A 15,880-nucleotide genomic window follows, 5' to 3' on the forward strand; every position below is an offset into this window, starting at 1 on the left:
GCCAGAGCCGCGACTTCCGGCGCTTGAAAACTATTCTGGTGAGCCAGCATTTTGTAGAACTTTCTTAACCAAATGCTCAATGCAATTCGCTCTACAGCCAAAGGTGGCATCAAAGGTGGCATTCACCCTCATGTTACTGTCGGGCAGGGCCGCCCTATGGGGGACGGCGGTGTGGGAGAATCAACAGAGGAAATGAGAAGAGTATTCGACCATGCCGCGGCCGGCAGGGAAGCCGCTCATCAACTCTCTGAACTCCATCAAGGCTCTTCGTCAGTGACTGACTATTCCATCAAGTTCCGCACCCTGGCGGCCGCTTGCCAGTGGAACGAGCCCGTGCAGTGGGATCGATTCCTGCATGGGTTATCTGACCATGTTCAGAAGGAAATCTACCTCCTCGAGCTGCCCCCCACACTCAACGGAATCATCGACCTGGCTCTACGAGTGGACGCACGGATTAACCGCCTGGGTTGCCAGCCCAGTCCTACATGCCCTACCATCTCTCCTGTCAGGGAGTGCTTGAGTCGGGCAGGTGGGTAGGGAATGGCGGAGGTCCCAAGGACTGTGTTTATACTGTGGAGGCTCAGCTCATAACATCAACTCATGCCCGGTAAAAGAGCCAGCCCGGTAGTAAACTTGAGGCTACTATCGGGTGGGATCTCCGCTGGGAAGTCCTCATCTACATCATCGACCCTCCTTCCGGTGAAACTGCGGTGGAGGAATCAATGTCACGAATGTCACGCCCTTCTGGACTCCAGAGCCGAAGGTAATTTCATTGATTCTTCACTTGCACATCACTTGAACATTCCTGTCCTTCCTGTGTCTCTCCCCATCCATGTCACCGCACTCAACGGCCAGGAACTGCCTCACGTCACTCACCATACTGAACCCATCACACTGCTCACGTCTGGAAACCATCATGAAACCATATCCTTTTTTCTCATGGACTCCCCTGTTGCTCCCATTGTCTTAGGTCACCCCTGGTTAACCAAACATAATCCACGAGTGGAATGGGGTTCTAACACTGTCACATTGTGGAGTGAAAGTTGTAATGAGTCTTGTCTGGTTTCTAGTTGTCCTGTTGTCCCTGTTTCTGTCTTTCAGAAGGAGAACATGGTTTTGCCAAACATCCCCCTAGAGTATCTGGACCTGAAGGAAGTGTTCAGTAAGTCCCGTGCTGCTTATCTTCCTCTGCATCGCCCCTACGACTGTGCTATAGATTTAGTGTCAGGTATGTCTTCGCCTAAGGGCAAGTTATACTTTTTGTCTATTCCTGAGAGGGAGGCCATGGAGAAATACATTTCTGATTCCTTAGCCTCTGGGTTCATCCGTCCTTCCTCTTCTCCAGCGGGGGCGGGATTCTTTTTTGTGGGTAAGAAGGATGGTTCCCTGTGACCTTGCATTGATTACCGAGAGCTGAACAACATCACGATAAAGAACACCTATCCTTTACCACTCATGTCTTCAGCTTTCGAGAGGTTGCAGGGAGCATCCATATTCACAAAACTGGATTTACGTAATGCCTATCATTTGGTCCTCATCAGGAAGGGGGATGAATGGAAAACCGCCTTTAATACCCCTAGAGGGCACTTTGAATACTTGGTGATGCCGTTCAGGCCGTATGGACACTGGCAAGGTTAAGGCTGTGGTAGATTGGCCATCCCCAGATTCCTGTAAGGCCCTACAGCGGTTTCTGGGGTTCGCCAATTTCTATCAGCGTTTCATTCGCAATTGCAGCCAACTAGTCTCACCTCTGACAGCCTTGAGCTCCCCCAGTACTCCGTTCAGGAGCTGCTTCGTTTCGGCTCCCATCCTTGTGGCCCCTGATCCCACACGGCAGTTTGTGGTGGAGGTCGACGCGTCAGAGGTGGGGGTAAGAGCAGTGTTGTCCCAACTTGCTGCTTCGGATGATAAGGTACATCCTTGCGCGTTTTACTCTCATCGACTATCTCCTGCCGAATGTAATTATGACATTGGCAATAGAGAGTTGTTGGCCGTCAAATTAGCATTAGAGGAGTGGCGTCACTGGCTGGAAGGTTCAGGGGTTCCTTTTATTGTTTGGACCAATCATAAGAATTTAGAGTACATTAGAACTGCCAAAAGACTCAATTCCAGGCAGGCTCAGTGGGCACTTTTTTTTCTCGGTCATTTTGAGTTTACTTTATCGTACCGCCTGGGTTCCAAGAATGTCAAACCCGACTCTTTATCATGCCTTTTTGATCCCTCCGCCCGCCCGGTGACTCCCGAGTGTATTCTACCTGAGAAGTTAGTGGTCTCAGCACTCGTATGGGAGGTCAAGTCGAAGGTCAAGACGGCTTTAAAAGGGGTAACACCTCTGTCCAGTTGTCCACCAAACCGTTTATTTGTGCCTGAGGAGTTAAGGTCCGAGGTTGTCCAGTGGGGTCATTGTTCTAATGTAGCTTGTCACCCAGGGATAAGTAGAACTAGTGGGTTGGTTAGACAACAATTCTGGTGGCCATGTATGGCTAGTGACGTCCACGATTTTGTTTTGGCTTGCTCAGTTTGCGCCAGTGGTAAGTCATCTAACCGACCTCCTGATGGGCTTTCAGTGTAGTGTAGGGTACCAGCCACCAGTCTTTCCCAGTCTGGAATCTGAAGTCGCAGTCCTCTCCGCTCACGCGTTTGTCCAGAGGTGCCACCGCACCTGGACCAGAGCCCGTGAGACTCTGCTCTTGATGAGGGAGCGCACTAAGGCTAAGGCCGATCGCCACCGGTCAAAGCCTCCCGTTTATGTCATGGGTCAAAAGGTGTGGCTTTCTAATAGCCTCTGCGTTCCGTTTCTAATAAATTAGCTCCCAAATTTATCGGCCCGTTTACTATCACAGAGATCATTAGTTAGGTGACAGTCCACCTTAAACTATCTCCTGCATACAAGAGGATACACCCCGACTTTCATGTGTCCAAAATTAAACTCCGGTTCCCCCGCCGCCGTGTCTTGTAGATGAGGAACTGACTTATTCAGTAAATCGTATTCTGGACTCGAGACGGAGGGGACGAGGATTCCAGTATCTGGTGGACTGGGAAGGTTACGGTCCGGAGGAGAGGATTTGGGTACCTGCTAGGGACTTTTGATGACTACTATCATTTTTGATGACTACAATCAGCAGGTATGCCCTTCTGGGAACTCCAAGAGGAGTTCTTAGAGTGGGGGGTACTGTCTCGGGGTGTTTGCACTTTGTGGTGAAGTCTGTGTGTTTCGCGTCAGCACTGATTATTTTGTTGGGGGCGTCTCCGTTAATTGTCATCAGCAGCAGCTGTCACTCATTACTCATCCCCTATATATTGGCTTGTCTCACGTCTTGTGTTTGTGAGATCATTGTTTAATGTAATTTCCCCTGTTTGTCGGCTTCAGTGTTGTCTGCGTTGGATGTCTGTGTTTTCCCAGAACCTCATCCACTCTACGCACTTCCACTCAGCTACAAACACTTACCTTCGGCTCTATTCCCCACAGTTCCTATGTCATCCTCTCCTGCTGCCTTCTCAACACCATCATCCGGATTCCTCACCTCTTCACCACCACCTTGGATTATCGTCTTCTCAGTCTCATTGTTCCCTCGTGTTTGTTTGTTTGTTTGTTTTCATTAAAAACTGTTGTAATGGCCATTTGTTGTTGCTGTTGTGCCATCTCCTTCCCTGTTTGCACTTTTGTTTGCCCACTCATAAACGCAGTTACACATTCAAATGTCTGAAGAGAAGCAAAAAGCCCTTCAAACAGACTCCACAGGCAAGGTTTTATGTCAATATAACATTTATGTTTTTGCCTTGTTTTCATGCTGAATGGGTCCGATAGGGTTACAGTTTCAGACAACTTTTGTACTGCTTCATCTTGTACTTATATCCTGAAGAAGTTACTGTTAGTTTCTTTTTGCTTGCTACAGGCTGGAAAAAAAAAAAAAAAAAGTAAAAAAAATACATATTGCAGCCCCAACTGGTCTCATGGTAAATACATACCTGGGGGCAATAAGTACATATCACTACAGATTCCAAAAGAAATGAACACTAGAGGCAATAAAACACTTACCTTAATATCACCTTTTATTCCTTTTCACACACATTTACAGAGTTTTGATTAATTTCCTTGCACAATAATTAGAAGAATATCATGTTTTGACTGCAAAACAATATTAATATTACTGGGAAATTTGAAAACTGATGCTTTTGAACATTAGCATTGCACATATCCAGCTTCATATCTATAGGTTTTCAGAGTCGGTTCAAATCTACATGTAAGGAAGTTGAAATGGCACAGTTGCATGAACAAATGCGTTTTTACAACAGTTTTGCATTTGTTAACACTATCGGTTAGGTAAAAAAAGAAATTAAATTAAATGTATGCATTTAGCAGTCTCTTATATCCAAAGCGACTTACAGTACATTCAGTTTTCACAGTTTTTTCAGTACAACAGTTTTCACCTAACATGTGTTCCCTGGGAATAAAACCCACAACTTTGCGCTGCTAACACAATGCTCTACCGCTTGAGCCACAGGAGCACTTAAGTTTCGGGTCAGGTTGGATGTAGGACATATTTCCAACATGATAGAGCATTAACTTTTAGCTACAGTCCCCGGATATTTTAATTATGAACTGCCACACCAGAAACAACGTAATAAAAACACAGCAATACGTACCTAGAAAACATGCCAGGGTTCAAGTATTGAAACTGTGTTTGAGCGCCACTCAGTGGACATTTCTCTTTGAAACTGCTTTTAAACATTCAGTAAGGTACTTAAAACCAGTGTTGCAGAAACATCCCTAGAGGTATGTATTTGCCATGAGACCATCGATGGCGGTATTCTTTAATTCTCTGGAAGAATTTCAAACTTGGCCTCTACCTCCTCCAACCATTCTGCTAGTGGCATAGTAGTGAGCAGGCAGACAGACAGACAGACAGACAGACATTCATCTCCTAGAGGTTTCAATGGCTGAACTTGTCCATATATCTGAAATTAAAGCCATTCTGCGTTCAGTATTGTTGATGTCACACTTTACTTTCTGTAATGTCCCCTGGTACCATCTCTCCATCAGTTTAGTGAATTGTGTTCTTGAGGAAAGGGTGTATACTGGGTTGAGGACATTGATCATGCTTTTAAAACCTTGGTTCATACCAGTCTGGGGAGAGAGGTGTTGCAATGTAAAATCTGTGAAAAAGAATGTGTTTTCCAAACAACCTAGTATGAGAAACTGTTCTAGTACACCCCAAAACAAAATCAAGACTTTGTAAAAGAGCATAATAGGACCCCTTTAAGGATTTCTCACAACAGCTGTTTCTCGTGAGGTGTGCAGGGGATTTGTTATTTTTTGTTTCTATATGAAATTAAAAACATAAAAATATAAATAAATATTTAGTATGTACACATTATGCATTTATGCAAAAATTGCATAAAAAACATACAAACTAAAAACAAAATACTGATTTGAAACAAATATGTTATACATTTATCATACAGTTTAAATTTGACATTACTGATACCTCTTGCATTAACACTGTTAATCATTGCATCTACATTGAGGAGGCAACATGGAACTCATTACAACTAGATTGCTCCATAGATTAAATTTACACTGTAAGCATGCAAATATACATTATACATTTTACAGTGATTTTTCAGATATGGAACTCCTAAGAAGCCATGGATTATGATTATGATTCTTTTTTTTTTGTGTGTGTGTAATCTCTACATAACAGAAGTTGTTTCTTTTTCTTTTTATTTATTTTATTTATGCTTGTTTTATTTTTTTAAAAATGCATCATGAGCTTCTATTGCTATAGTAACGAATGCAAGTTTGAGGCCATACGCTCTTATACTGTGTTGTTGATATTTCAACAAATTTGGCTTCGCTTAGTAATAACAAAGACTATAGAATACCCAAGACATGTCAGTTGTATTGTTTGGAATGGGGAAAATTGCAACGCTCAATATGGGGCATCGCTGCAGCTGCCATTAGAATTCTCTTTTGCTCTAGAAACAGTCAGCATTCAGAGATGTGCGCCGAGGACTGCGCATGCACACTGGCTTGTCTAGCCTTAAAAAATTGGCTTTTTTATAATGTTGTCAGTTGTTGTCAGATTTCAGTGGTGATTTCAAATATGACATTTAATCCTAAACTTGGTGAACTCTTTTGAAGAATTTGATGTTTCCCCATTCAAATATTTAGGAACTGCACTTGCATGCCCGAGAGGCATTTCAAATATGGCCACCAAGGAACATGACTTGCCTTAAACTAATTTGCCTTATTGACTTTGGTAATAAATAAATCAATCACTGTCCAGTTTTTTTCTTTCCCAGAAACATTTTGTTTGTCTAATTAACATGTTTAAATGGTCAAAGCATTTAACATCGCAAACACAGTCTGAGCACCTTCAGAAGGATGCAGAAGTTTTACATTTTTGCCCAAGGGAGACGCCTACCAGCAGACCAAGCTCTGATTTTTTTTCTTACCATACTGTATATACCTGTGTGCTTGTAGCTCAATTGGTAGAGCATTGCGCTATCAAGTGTAAGGTTGGGGGTTCAATTCCACAGGAACACATGATAAGTAAAAATTGAAAGCCTGAATGCACTGTAGGTCGCTTTGGATAAAACCGTCTGCTAAGTGCATAAATTTAATTTATATACCACATTTATACATATACAAAAGAAAGGATAGGCTGTTTTGGCCCTGTAGCTTTCTCCCCAGGGTGGTTGACGTATCCACATGTGGTTACGTGTTGTGCGACACAGTTGTTGTACAGGTGCTGCAGGCTCCTGGGCTGGAAGTGTTCTCTCAAGAGGCCTTGATTGCTGTGTCAGTAGAACTAATATTGAAAGTGTCAGATTTAGAGACTTCCAATCTATTGATTGTGGGTTTATTTTTTATTTTTTTTAAAAAGGACGAATGTCCATTTTGTTTATTTAGATTATCTCCACAGACTAAAGTGGGAAAAGAAAAAGAAGAGAATACACTTATGCGATACATATATTAATATATTTTCTTTCTTCTTTCTTCTTTTTAAAAACATTAATTAAAAAATATTTAACCTTAACTTACTCATTAAAATAACAAGGTAAAAATATGGAAATATTTGTTTTATTAATAGCTCTTGCTTTTGGTCGAGATTACGAGATAAAACATACGTGATCAGAGGAAAACTAGAAAGAAAAATATTAATAATGTATGACCTCTTTATTATTATTTTAAAATTGTATTTACATATCAGATAAATTTATGAAAACAAAACAATATATGATACTTATTCTGACATGTACTTATATAAATATATGATCATACTAAATTTTATATTTGTAAAATGCATTATTATAATTACTATTGTTATTATTAAATATATTTAAAATGATTTTAACTTCCTTACAAAAACTTCTTTCTTGACAACTGTGTAAAACCTAGTTGTTTTAACAGTATTGGCAAAGAATAAAGATTTGAAATTAAAATGATTTGTATTTTAGGGTCTACACTGTGGTCCTTAAACAGAACTTTCTAATATGTCCTCAAAATTATTCTAATTTTAAATATGCCTGACAAGACTGTCATACAGTATAAACTGTTGTTACACTGAATGACATTTTAGTGGGATCATATAATGTTCTTCAACATTACTTAAAAATATATTTTGCTATAAAACATAACCAAAATTTTATGTTGGAGGTATAACTGTGATTTTTATTACATTCATTATTAAATTAGAGTTCGTTTCACATTACTGTAGCATAGTATCATGGAAAAGCATAGTAGCAGAAAGAAACAATAAAATAATGAAGGCAAATGAAGTATATTCTTGTGTCTGTTTTCAATTTTTTTTTTTTTTTTTTACTTATACTGTAATTACTTTTTCTCCCACAGCAATATCACTGAGGTACAATGGGCTATCAGTTGTGTATCTTCTTTTCCTTCTGTCCGTACCACTGTTTCCTAGTCCAAACTTGGCTTCCATGAAGGGTAAGTAATGCTTGAGTCATGAATAATGCCTTATCTTTAAGGTAATGTCTAAGGTAGTGTAATATTTAGTAAAAGTTTTTTTTTTTTTTACAGATAAAAGAGAAAATGCATATGTTGTAGGGTGCTTTATCAGTTTAAAGAGTTACAGTATTGGCAAAAACTGCAAATAGTTATAAATAATTACTGTGCAGCATTCACAAAATTGCTTCTGAAATGAGTTAAAGCATAGTAAATGGAAATGCACATTTGTTTTTGTGTAGTGATTCAGGTCACACGGTAAATTTTTGTCTTGTTTTCTTCTCAATTCTGCTAATACTGTTCTAGCCATCTCATCAATGATGCATTACAATAATTACATAGAGTTGTGCTGTCAGCAGAGTTAAGCTATAGAGATTACCTTCAAGTGGACATTTGGTTGAGTGCTTTATAGATCCATACAATCATGTCAGACATTTTCTCACTTTTTTCCATTTATTTCCTCTGACCTGACTTTAAACTAATTTAGCCTTTTAACACACACACACACACACACACACACACACACACACACACACACACACACACACACACACACACACACACACCTATTCCATCTTTTCACACTCCCTTTCAGTGTTTCCTGTAAGATGTAAAGGATGGAATGATTGTGTAAGGTCTCAGCTTAAAAAAAAGATGACATAATGCTTTTAGTAAAACTTCAATCCTGAAACACATTTGCTGCATCAGCTGAGTGTTTTCAGAAATATAATGGGTTTATTGCTAAATAATCAAAATCTTACACTAGCAAGACAAAAAGCATTCTCGTTTCCCATAAATTTACAAGGATTAATGACTTAAAAGCATATAGTCTTTTTATAGCATAAGTTATATCGCTTGTATATCATTGATCTTTTCTTGATTTTGATTACTTCCATTTTCCTCATTTGTAAGTCGCTTTAGTTAAAAGCATCTGCTAAATGATTAAATGTAAATGTAAAAGCACCGGATCAAATAGTGATAATTAATAGATATAATTTGCAGTGCTAGCATTTTTACAAAGGTTGTATTATAGTTTATATATAGAGAGTGCTGCTTTACCCAAAACATAATCAGATTTTTACACAAGTCCTGAAAGTAGACAAACAGAACCCAGTCACACAAATTAGATTTTTTAATTTTTTATTACTATTTTTATTTTCATTTATTTATTCAGGAAAATGCTCCAATATTACATATCTGTGAGTGGCAAAAGGATTTGAATTTCTAGGATAAGCAGTTAATTTAAATGTGAAATTAAAGTCCATCTGTTCAGAGGAGTTCAATCAATGGGATGACTATCAGGTCTCATTGCCTGCTGTGTTTTATTTAAAGAACCGGGACATATCAAAGTCTAATCACAGTCATAAAGTACAAATGGAGGAGATTTGAGACCACTGTTTCCCTTCCCAGGAGTTGTCAACCAACAAAGATCACTCCAAAAGCAAGATGTGTAATATTCTGTGAGGTTGCAAAAGACCTTTCTCACGTTGACTGTTAAAGCTCATGAGTCCACCATCAGAGTACCACTGAACAACCATGGAGAAGGCAAGGAGAAAGCCACTGCTCTCCGAAGAGAGCACTGCTGCCCTTTTGCAGTTTGTTAATGATCATGTGGACAAGCCAGAGGATTATTGGGGAAGGAGTCACTACAAATATTGAAAGCAAAGATTCACACACTTTTGCCTCTCACAGATATGTAACACTGGATCATTATTCTCAGTAATTATTTTTGTCTCATTTGTTTGACTGGATTCTCTTTGTGTACTTTCAGAATTTGTGTGAAAATCTGATGATGTACTTTGTTTGTATATAGTTACATTTATTCAATTAGCAGATGCTTTTATCCAAAGTGACTTACAGATGAGGACAGTGGAAGCAATCAAGACGAGCAATGATATATAAGTGCTATAACAAGTCTCAGTTAGCTTAGCACAGTACACATAGCAAGGGCTTTTAAATAATATAATAAATAAAAAAAAATTGTATAATATACAAACAAATGTTATCTTAGTTTTTTATTGAGCCTTCATTTATAAACGTAATACATTTAAAATGTAAATCTACAATTAATTCCCTAAAAAATGTAAAAAAAAAAAAAAAAAAAAAAAAAAAAAAATATGTACAACAGATTCATTTTAAAACTGCTGTACAAACTGAATAAAAATAAATAATAATAATTTCACACCCTCTTTATTTTGTTCAAACCATGTTAAAGAAGAAGACTCCTGAAATAACCATTATATTACATTGGCTTCCATGCCCTTGGCTCGAGCCATCCTCTCTAGAGATGACTACTGTAGTGATTGTTTCCTTTTTGGACATTATCAGGCACCAATCTAAATGGTAAGCCATTGTAAACAACCAAAAGGTTTAGGGCCTTATGACAACTTCTGGAGTGTGGATGTCATGTGGCGTTATATGGTCCGACCTGGGGGTTAGCACAGAATAAATTGGTGAACTCATGGTTCAGATGATTAGGATCATGTTTCGGGGCTGGAGGCAGCTAGAGAAGGTGTTTTTTTTTTGTAAGATGTTAGTCAGTCAGTTAGGGAAGGAACTATGAAATTTCAGTTGTGTGTTAGTGCCAAAAGGTTTCCAGATTTGATATATATGCCACGCTGTGGGTGTTTAAGTTAAATGGGGAGTTTGAAAGTTTCAAAAATGACTGATACAATCATGACAGTATGACTAAAGGAATGCAACAATCGCTTATTCTGATGTTCATTTATATTTAGTTTTTTGGCAGATATATTTATCTAAAATCAACTCTCATATTAAATTGTAGTGCAGGGATAGCCAACCTTGTTTCTGGAAGGATACATTCCAGCAGACTTCAGTTCAACACACAAGCCTAATATATTCAAGCAATTCTGAACTGGCAGATTCTTTGAATGAGGACTCGGTATCAAAAAGATGCTGAACTGAAACTTTATTAAAAAATAATCAAAAACCAAACAAATGGCAGGTTTCAGTAAGCTGTAAAGTATTCCTGTAGTATTCACTCCTAAAGTGGATGGCTCGAGCCAAGAACATGGATGTAATGGTTCCTTGAATTCAAAGAGTACCATTTTACCACGAAACACCATGCTAATAAGAAGCATAGCTTCTTTCTTGTATGTTTAGATGTGGTAAGATGATTTAAAAAAAAAAAAAAAAAAAAAAAGAAAATAAAGAATTAAGGATCAAGATGAAAAACAGCTGGCTCTTAAGCAGTTTGATGGCTTGAAGATAAAAGATGTTCTTCAGTCTGGTTATACGTGATTGAAGGGAATGTAAGCATCTGCCAGACAGCAATGTAGCAAACAAGGGGGTGAGCGGGATGAATCAGTGTCCTGTAGACCAGGGGATCATGTTTAGTAATGAGCTCAGCTGTTCTCATCACTCTCTAAAGAGCTTTGCAGTCAGAAGAAGAGCGGATCTCACTGTGGTGTCTGAGTGAAAGCAAAGGTCCTAAGAGATGTGTATGCAAAGGAACTTGGGTGTTATGGCTGCATCAGGCATTGCTGAGCGTAATTACATCTCACAGAGAGCCAGCACACAGCAGTTCTGAAATCAGTCATATTACATGGAAACAATCTACCAGTGCTCCAAATCAGAGTTATGAGTCATATATCAGAAGGATGTCCCTGTCACTATACTTGTGCATTAGGACTCACACAGACCACAGGGTGAGCACCCCCTGTGGCAAAGTGACATGGCATACAGCCAAGTATAGTGACCCATACTCAGAATTTGTGCTCTGCATTTAACCCATCCAAAGTGTGCACACACACACACACACACACACACACACACACACACACACACACGGAGCAGTGGGCAGCCATTTATGCAGCAGCACCGTGGAGCAGTTGGGGGTTCAGTGCCTTGCTCAATGACACCTCAGTCGTGGTATTGCTGGCCCAAGACTCAAAACCACAACGTTAGAGTCAAGAGTCAAGCTCTCTAACCACTAAGCCATTTCTAACACCTCTTCCAGCAGCAACCTAGTTTTCCCAGGAGGTCCCCAAATCAGGTAATGACTGGACTCAACCTTAGCTTCAGTGGGCAACCAGTCTTTGACTGCAGGCTGATATGGCTGTGGCATGAAATTAAATGCATTTACAAGGTAGGAAACCACAGCAACTACCACAAATGTTTGAGGACGGCCCCTGATTCTTTCTCTGAAGTCAGTATTGTCACTGGCCTTGTCATCCCTAAAAAGGATTTGAGATTTGGTAAACAATTGGCAGGATTTTATATGGGCTTCAGAAAATCATCACACCTGAAGTCTGTACTCATAATATCAGGTTAAGGTTAAAGATTAGCAGGGTTTAGATTGGGTACAGTATCAAAAGGTTATCACAAGCTTCTTCACAAAACTACAACTAAAGGGTTTTTAGATCATATGAGAAAATGTTAATGAACTGAATGATGCAAAATTGTGTGTATTTGTTCATATGCAGGGAAAACCGGAAGGTTTCTACATGCTATTTGCTCAACTGGTGTGACATTTCTGGCATTGCAGTGTGGAATGCAAATCACCTTCACATATATTCCCAAGGATGGTAAGATCTGTCTTCTTCCTCTTCATTGGGAATGCAAACCCTGCTTGCATCTGTAAACCCTACAGTGCCACCAATGGGTCAAATATGCACTAATGTTTATGCTTAGAACTTTTGAACTAAGGTCTAGAAACTAAATTTGACCAAATTGTGACCAGTCAAAAGTTTTAGAATGTTTAGTGAATTAGAAAATGACAACCAGCAAAGTGTTATTTTAGTCTTATTCATAAGCTAGACACTGTGAATATGTTCCACAACTCCTTGTCTAGGCTCTTCTAATTTGTAAACTGGAAATTGCTCTTCTCTCTGGACTTTTCAGCATGTGCAATCAAACCTCTACAACTGAATGCAGCAGTACAGCTGATCTTTAATGAGTCAAATCTAAACTTCAAAGCAACAATTTCTTTCACTGGCTACTGGTTACTGCTCACATCAAGTTCAAAACATTGAAAACAGCCACAGGTTCTGCATTTTTCTGCCTCCACTCGCTTACAAATTTGCTCCCCCACCAGAAGCCTGCTGTGGGTGAGTGAGTGATAATAATAATAATAATAATAATGTAGCACTTATGAGCGGATGGTATTTCAGCCATCTGTTCCATATTAATGAATCCTAACTCTCTAACACATTCTGCACTTGGAGACCAGAATGTGAGTAAACAAGGACCTTTGTTTTACAACATCTAACAAACATAATTCACCATTTGGGCGAAAATATATTGAAATCATATTTTAGTTCAAATCTTTTAAGTGCCATTGTTCAAAAAAAGTTTTATTGACTAATGTTTCATAGACCTTCATATGTTATGCTTTAAAATTCCATTTCATTTGTAATTTCACAGGTTTTTTTTTCACCTCCTAAATTACTACCCTTGTGAAGTCACAAAGGCCATTGGCATTTTTTAAATGACAAAATTATTATACATTTTCATTTTTATTTTTTATTTGTTATTTTTTTTTTTTGTTGTAATAATTTTACAAACATGGGTGAAGAAAAACAAATATAATTTTTTTCTGATACATTTTTAATTGCAGGCTGATATAGGCCTACATTATTGTACATCATACATGTCCCTTATTCTGTACATCATACATGTCTCTTATTTCTTAAAGAATAAAAGAGAAATAATTACAATTAGCCCTTATTTCCCATTTCTGAAGTTAACTGGCAACCCTAATGATAATGTAATTATCTTTTGACTCCCCCAACAGTGGCACCTTCTTCAAAAAACTAAAACTTCAGTTGTAGAAGATATGCGAGCGAATAATAGATTTAAAAAAGAAAAAAATGTGGGTGCTTGGTTTCCAGAATGTAAAATTAACACAGCTTATTATCACACTGTAAAAAAAATTATATGATGAAAAGTCATGATTACATATTTTGAAATTTAAGTTTAATTTTAAGGTTACTTTAATTCATAGAGATAATTTGTGCATTTTACATTTTTATTTTACTAGATTCAACTTGAAATTCAATACTATTAAACTGACTTTAAAATCTCAAGGATTTTATAAGTTGAAACGGGTGAAAATGTCACGATGCATGTTAATGAACTTGTATCATGTATAGTATCCGAAGACCTTGATTTCATGCTACCATGAAACTAACAATATAATTAGGTTTTTTTATTATTATTAACAATTCCTGTGTAAAATGCGACAGCAACCTTTATATCAAACATTTTTAAATCATCCACAGCTATGTAACGCGTGGGGCAGGTTCTGCACCAGAGCGCACAACGTGAATGGGAATGTACGATTTTTAGGTGGGGTGGGGAAATCTTTTTTCGTTCCTTAAAGTAATTTTCAGATGCAGTGAGAAAAAAAAAAAAAAAAAAAAAACCTGGATAAAAACATCAAACTTCTAAATAGTTAACATTTAGTCAACACATAGTTAACACATCTAGATTAGGACCAGACTCTGTTGCTAAGTATACTATAATGTAAATCTGTTAACCCACAGTAACACATTTTAACCAATTAATTGCCTATTTTTATTTTGCTGCATGTTTTTTTCTAAAACAAGCTAAAAATAAATTACAATTTTGAGAGGACAAAAAATATAAGTCATGTATAAGTCGCATTTTATTACATTCAGAAATAATAACCTAATAATGTTATAATGTACCAACATTATAAACACTAGCCTATAGGATATTTTTAGTTCCCTTCACTTTGCAACAAATACTTTAAATTTAACTAGGCTATATGAACAGAAGAAGAATTTAAAATATATAATTCTAATGTTTAAATATAATTGCAGTAAATAATGATATAGGCTTAGCTATATATATAATGGCTGGTGCAAAAAATAAGAGACCAATTGGAATTACTCGAACTGAGTCTTTAATAGAAAAGGGAGAGATGACAAATTAATTTAATGATTTTTTAGCCGATTTGATACACATGATTTTAATGAAAAATGTATGGATTTTTATTCTAGTTTGAAAACAGAGGAATATTTGCAAATTGATAAAGCCACTATTTTTGAGGGTTTTGCAAACCACCCAACAAAATTAATCCTGGGCCTGATAAAGTGAGTCGGAGAGTTCTGAGGAGTTGTACTTATCAGCTCTGTGATATTAGTCATTTTATCTTTCAGACCTCATTGAAATTACAGAAAGTACCCTCAGTGTGGAAAAACTCCATTGTTGTACCCATTTCTAAAAAGACTAATGCCAGACAAATGAACGACTTAAGACCAATTTCTTTAACATCATTATTAATTGAGTGTTTTGAGAGAACTATTAAAACTTGGATTGTAGAGCATACTAATTAGTTGATTGATCCACTACATTTTGCTTATAGGAGAAATAGAATTCTGGAGGATGCAACCCTGACACCCTGACACACAAATTTTTTATATAAATATGTGGATACTGGCAAGTGTCAAGCACGTTTATTATTTGTAGATTTTTCATCAGCGTTCAACACTATTAAATCACTTTGTGACGAGTGATGCGGAAAAGCAGGGAACGGGGGACTCCTGCTGGCTGGCCAAGAATGGAGGAGCCGTCGCCATCCACCAAGTGGTGGAGGAGTGTCGTGCCATCCACTGAAGGCCGTCCAGTGCCACCACCAGGCACCGCGGAGGAGTTCACCCAGCTGGTGGGGGGCCGAGTGGCAGTGCACCTGGGAACCGGAACTAATTATTTATTTATTTTTTATTTTCCTCTCTCATCTCTGTTGCTCCTCATCCTTCCATCCTTCTCTCGCCTCGTCTGTCTTACCCCCAGGTTCCCGCAGGTCACCGTGGGTGGCCCCTCCTAGATTAGAGTGCACGGGGGAGTAGAGCGCAGTCTTGTGGGTACCCCCCGGCCTGCGAGGGGCGATGGGGGTATATGACGAGTGGGGAGGGCCGAGAG

The 15,880-nt window shown here is 38.4% G+C and overlaps 1 protein-coding gene across 1 annotated transcript in view; it reads left to right on the plus strand.

Annotated features, from left to right (window-relative positions):
* Nucleotides 1–211: 211 nt before the first annotated feature.
* Nucleotides 212–15,880, plus strand: part of si:dkey-11f4.7 (piezo-type mechanosensitive ion channel component 2) — a 293,659-nt gene continuing 277,990 nt past the window's right edge. Inside the window, 3 exon segments of the mRNA XM_052605318.1 lie at nt 212–269; nt 7,859–7,954; nt 12,418–12,519. Of these exon segments, the coding sequence (XP_052461278.1) occupies nt 212–269; nt 7,859–7,954; nt 12,418–12,519 (256 nt within the window).

This window comes from Carassius gibelio, chromosome A9 (assembly GCF_023724105.1).
Source record: "Carassius gibelio isolate Cgi1373 ecotype wild population from Czech Republic chromosome A9, carGib1.2-hapl.c, whole genome shotgun sequence".
NCBI classification, from domain to species: Eukaryota; Metazoa; Chordata; class Actinopteri; order Cypriniformes; family Cyprinidae; genus Carassius; species Carassius gibelio.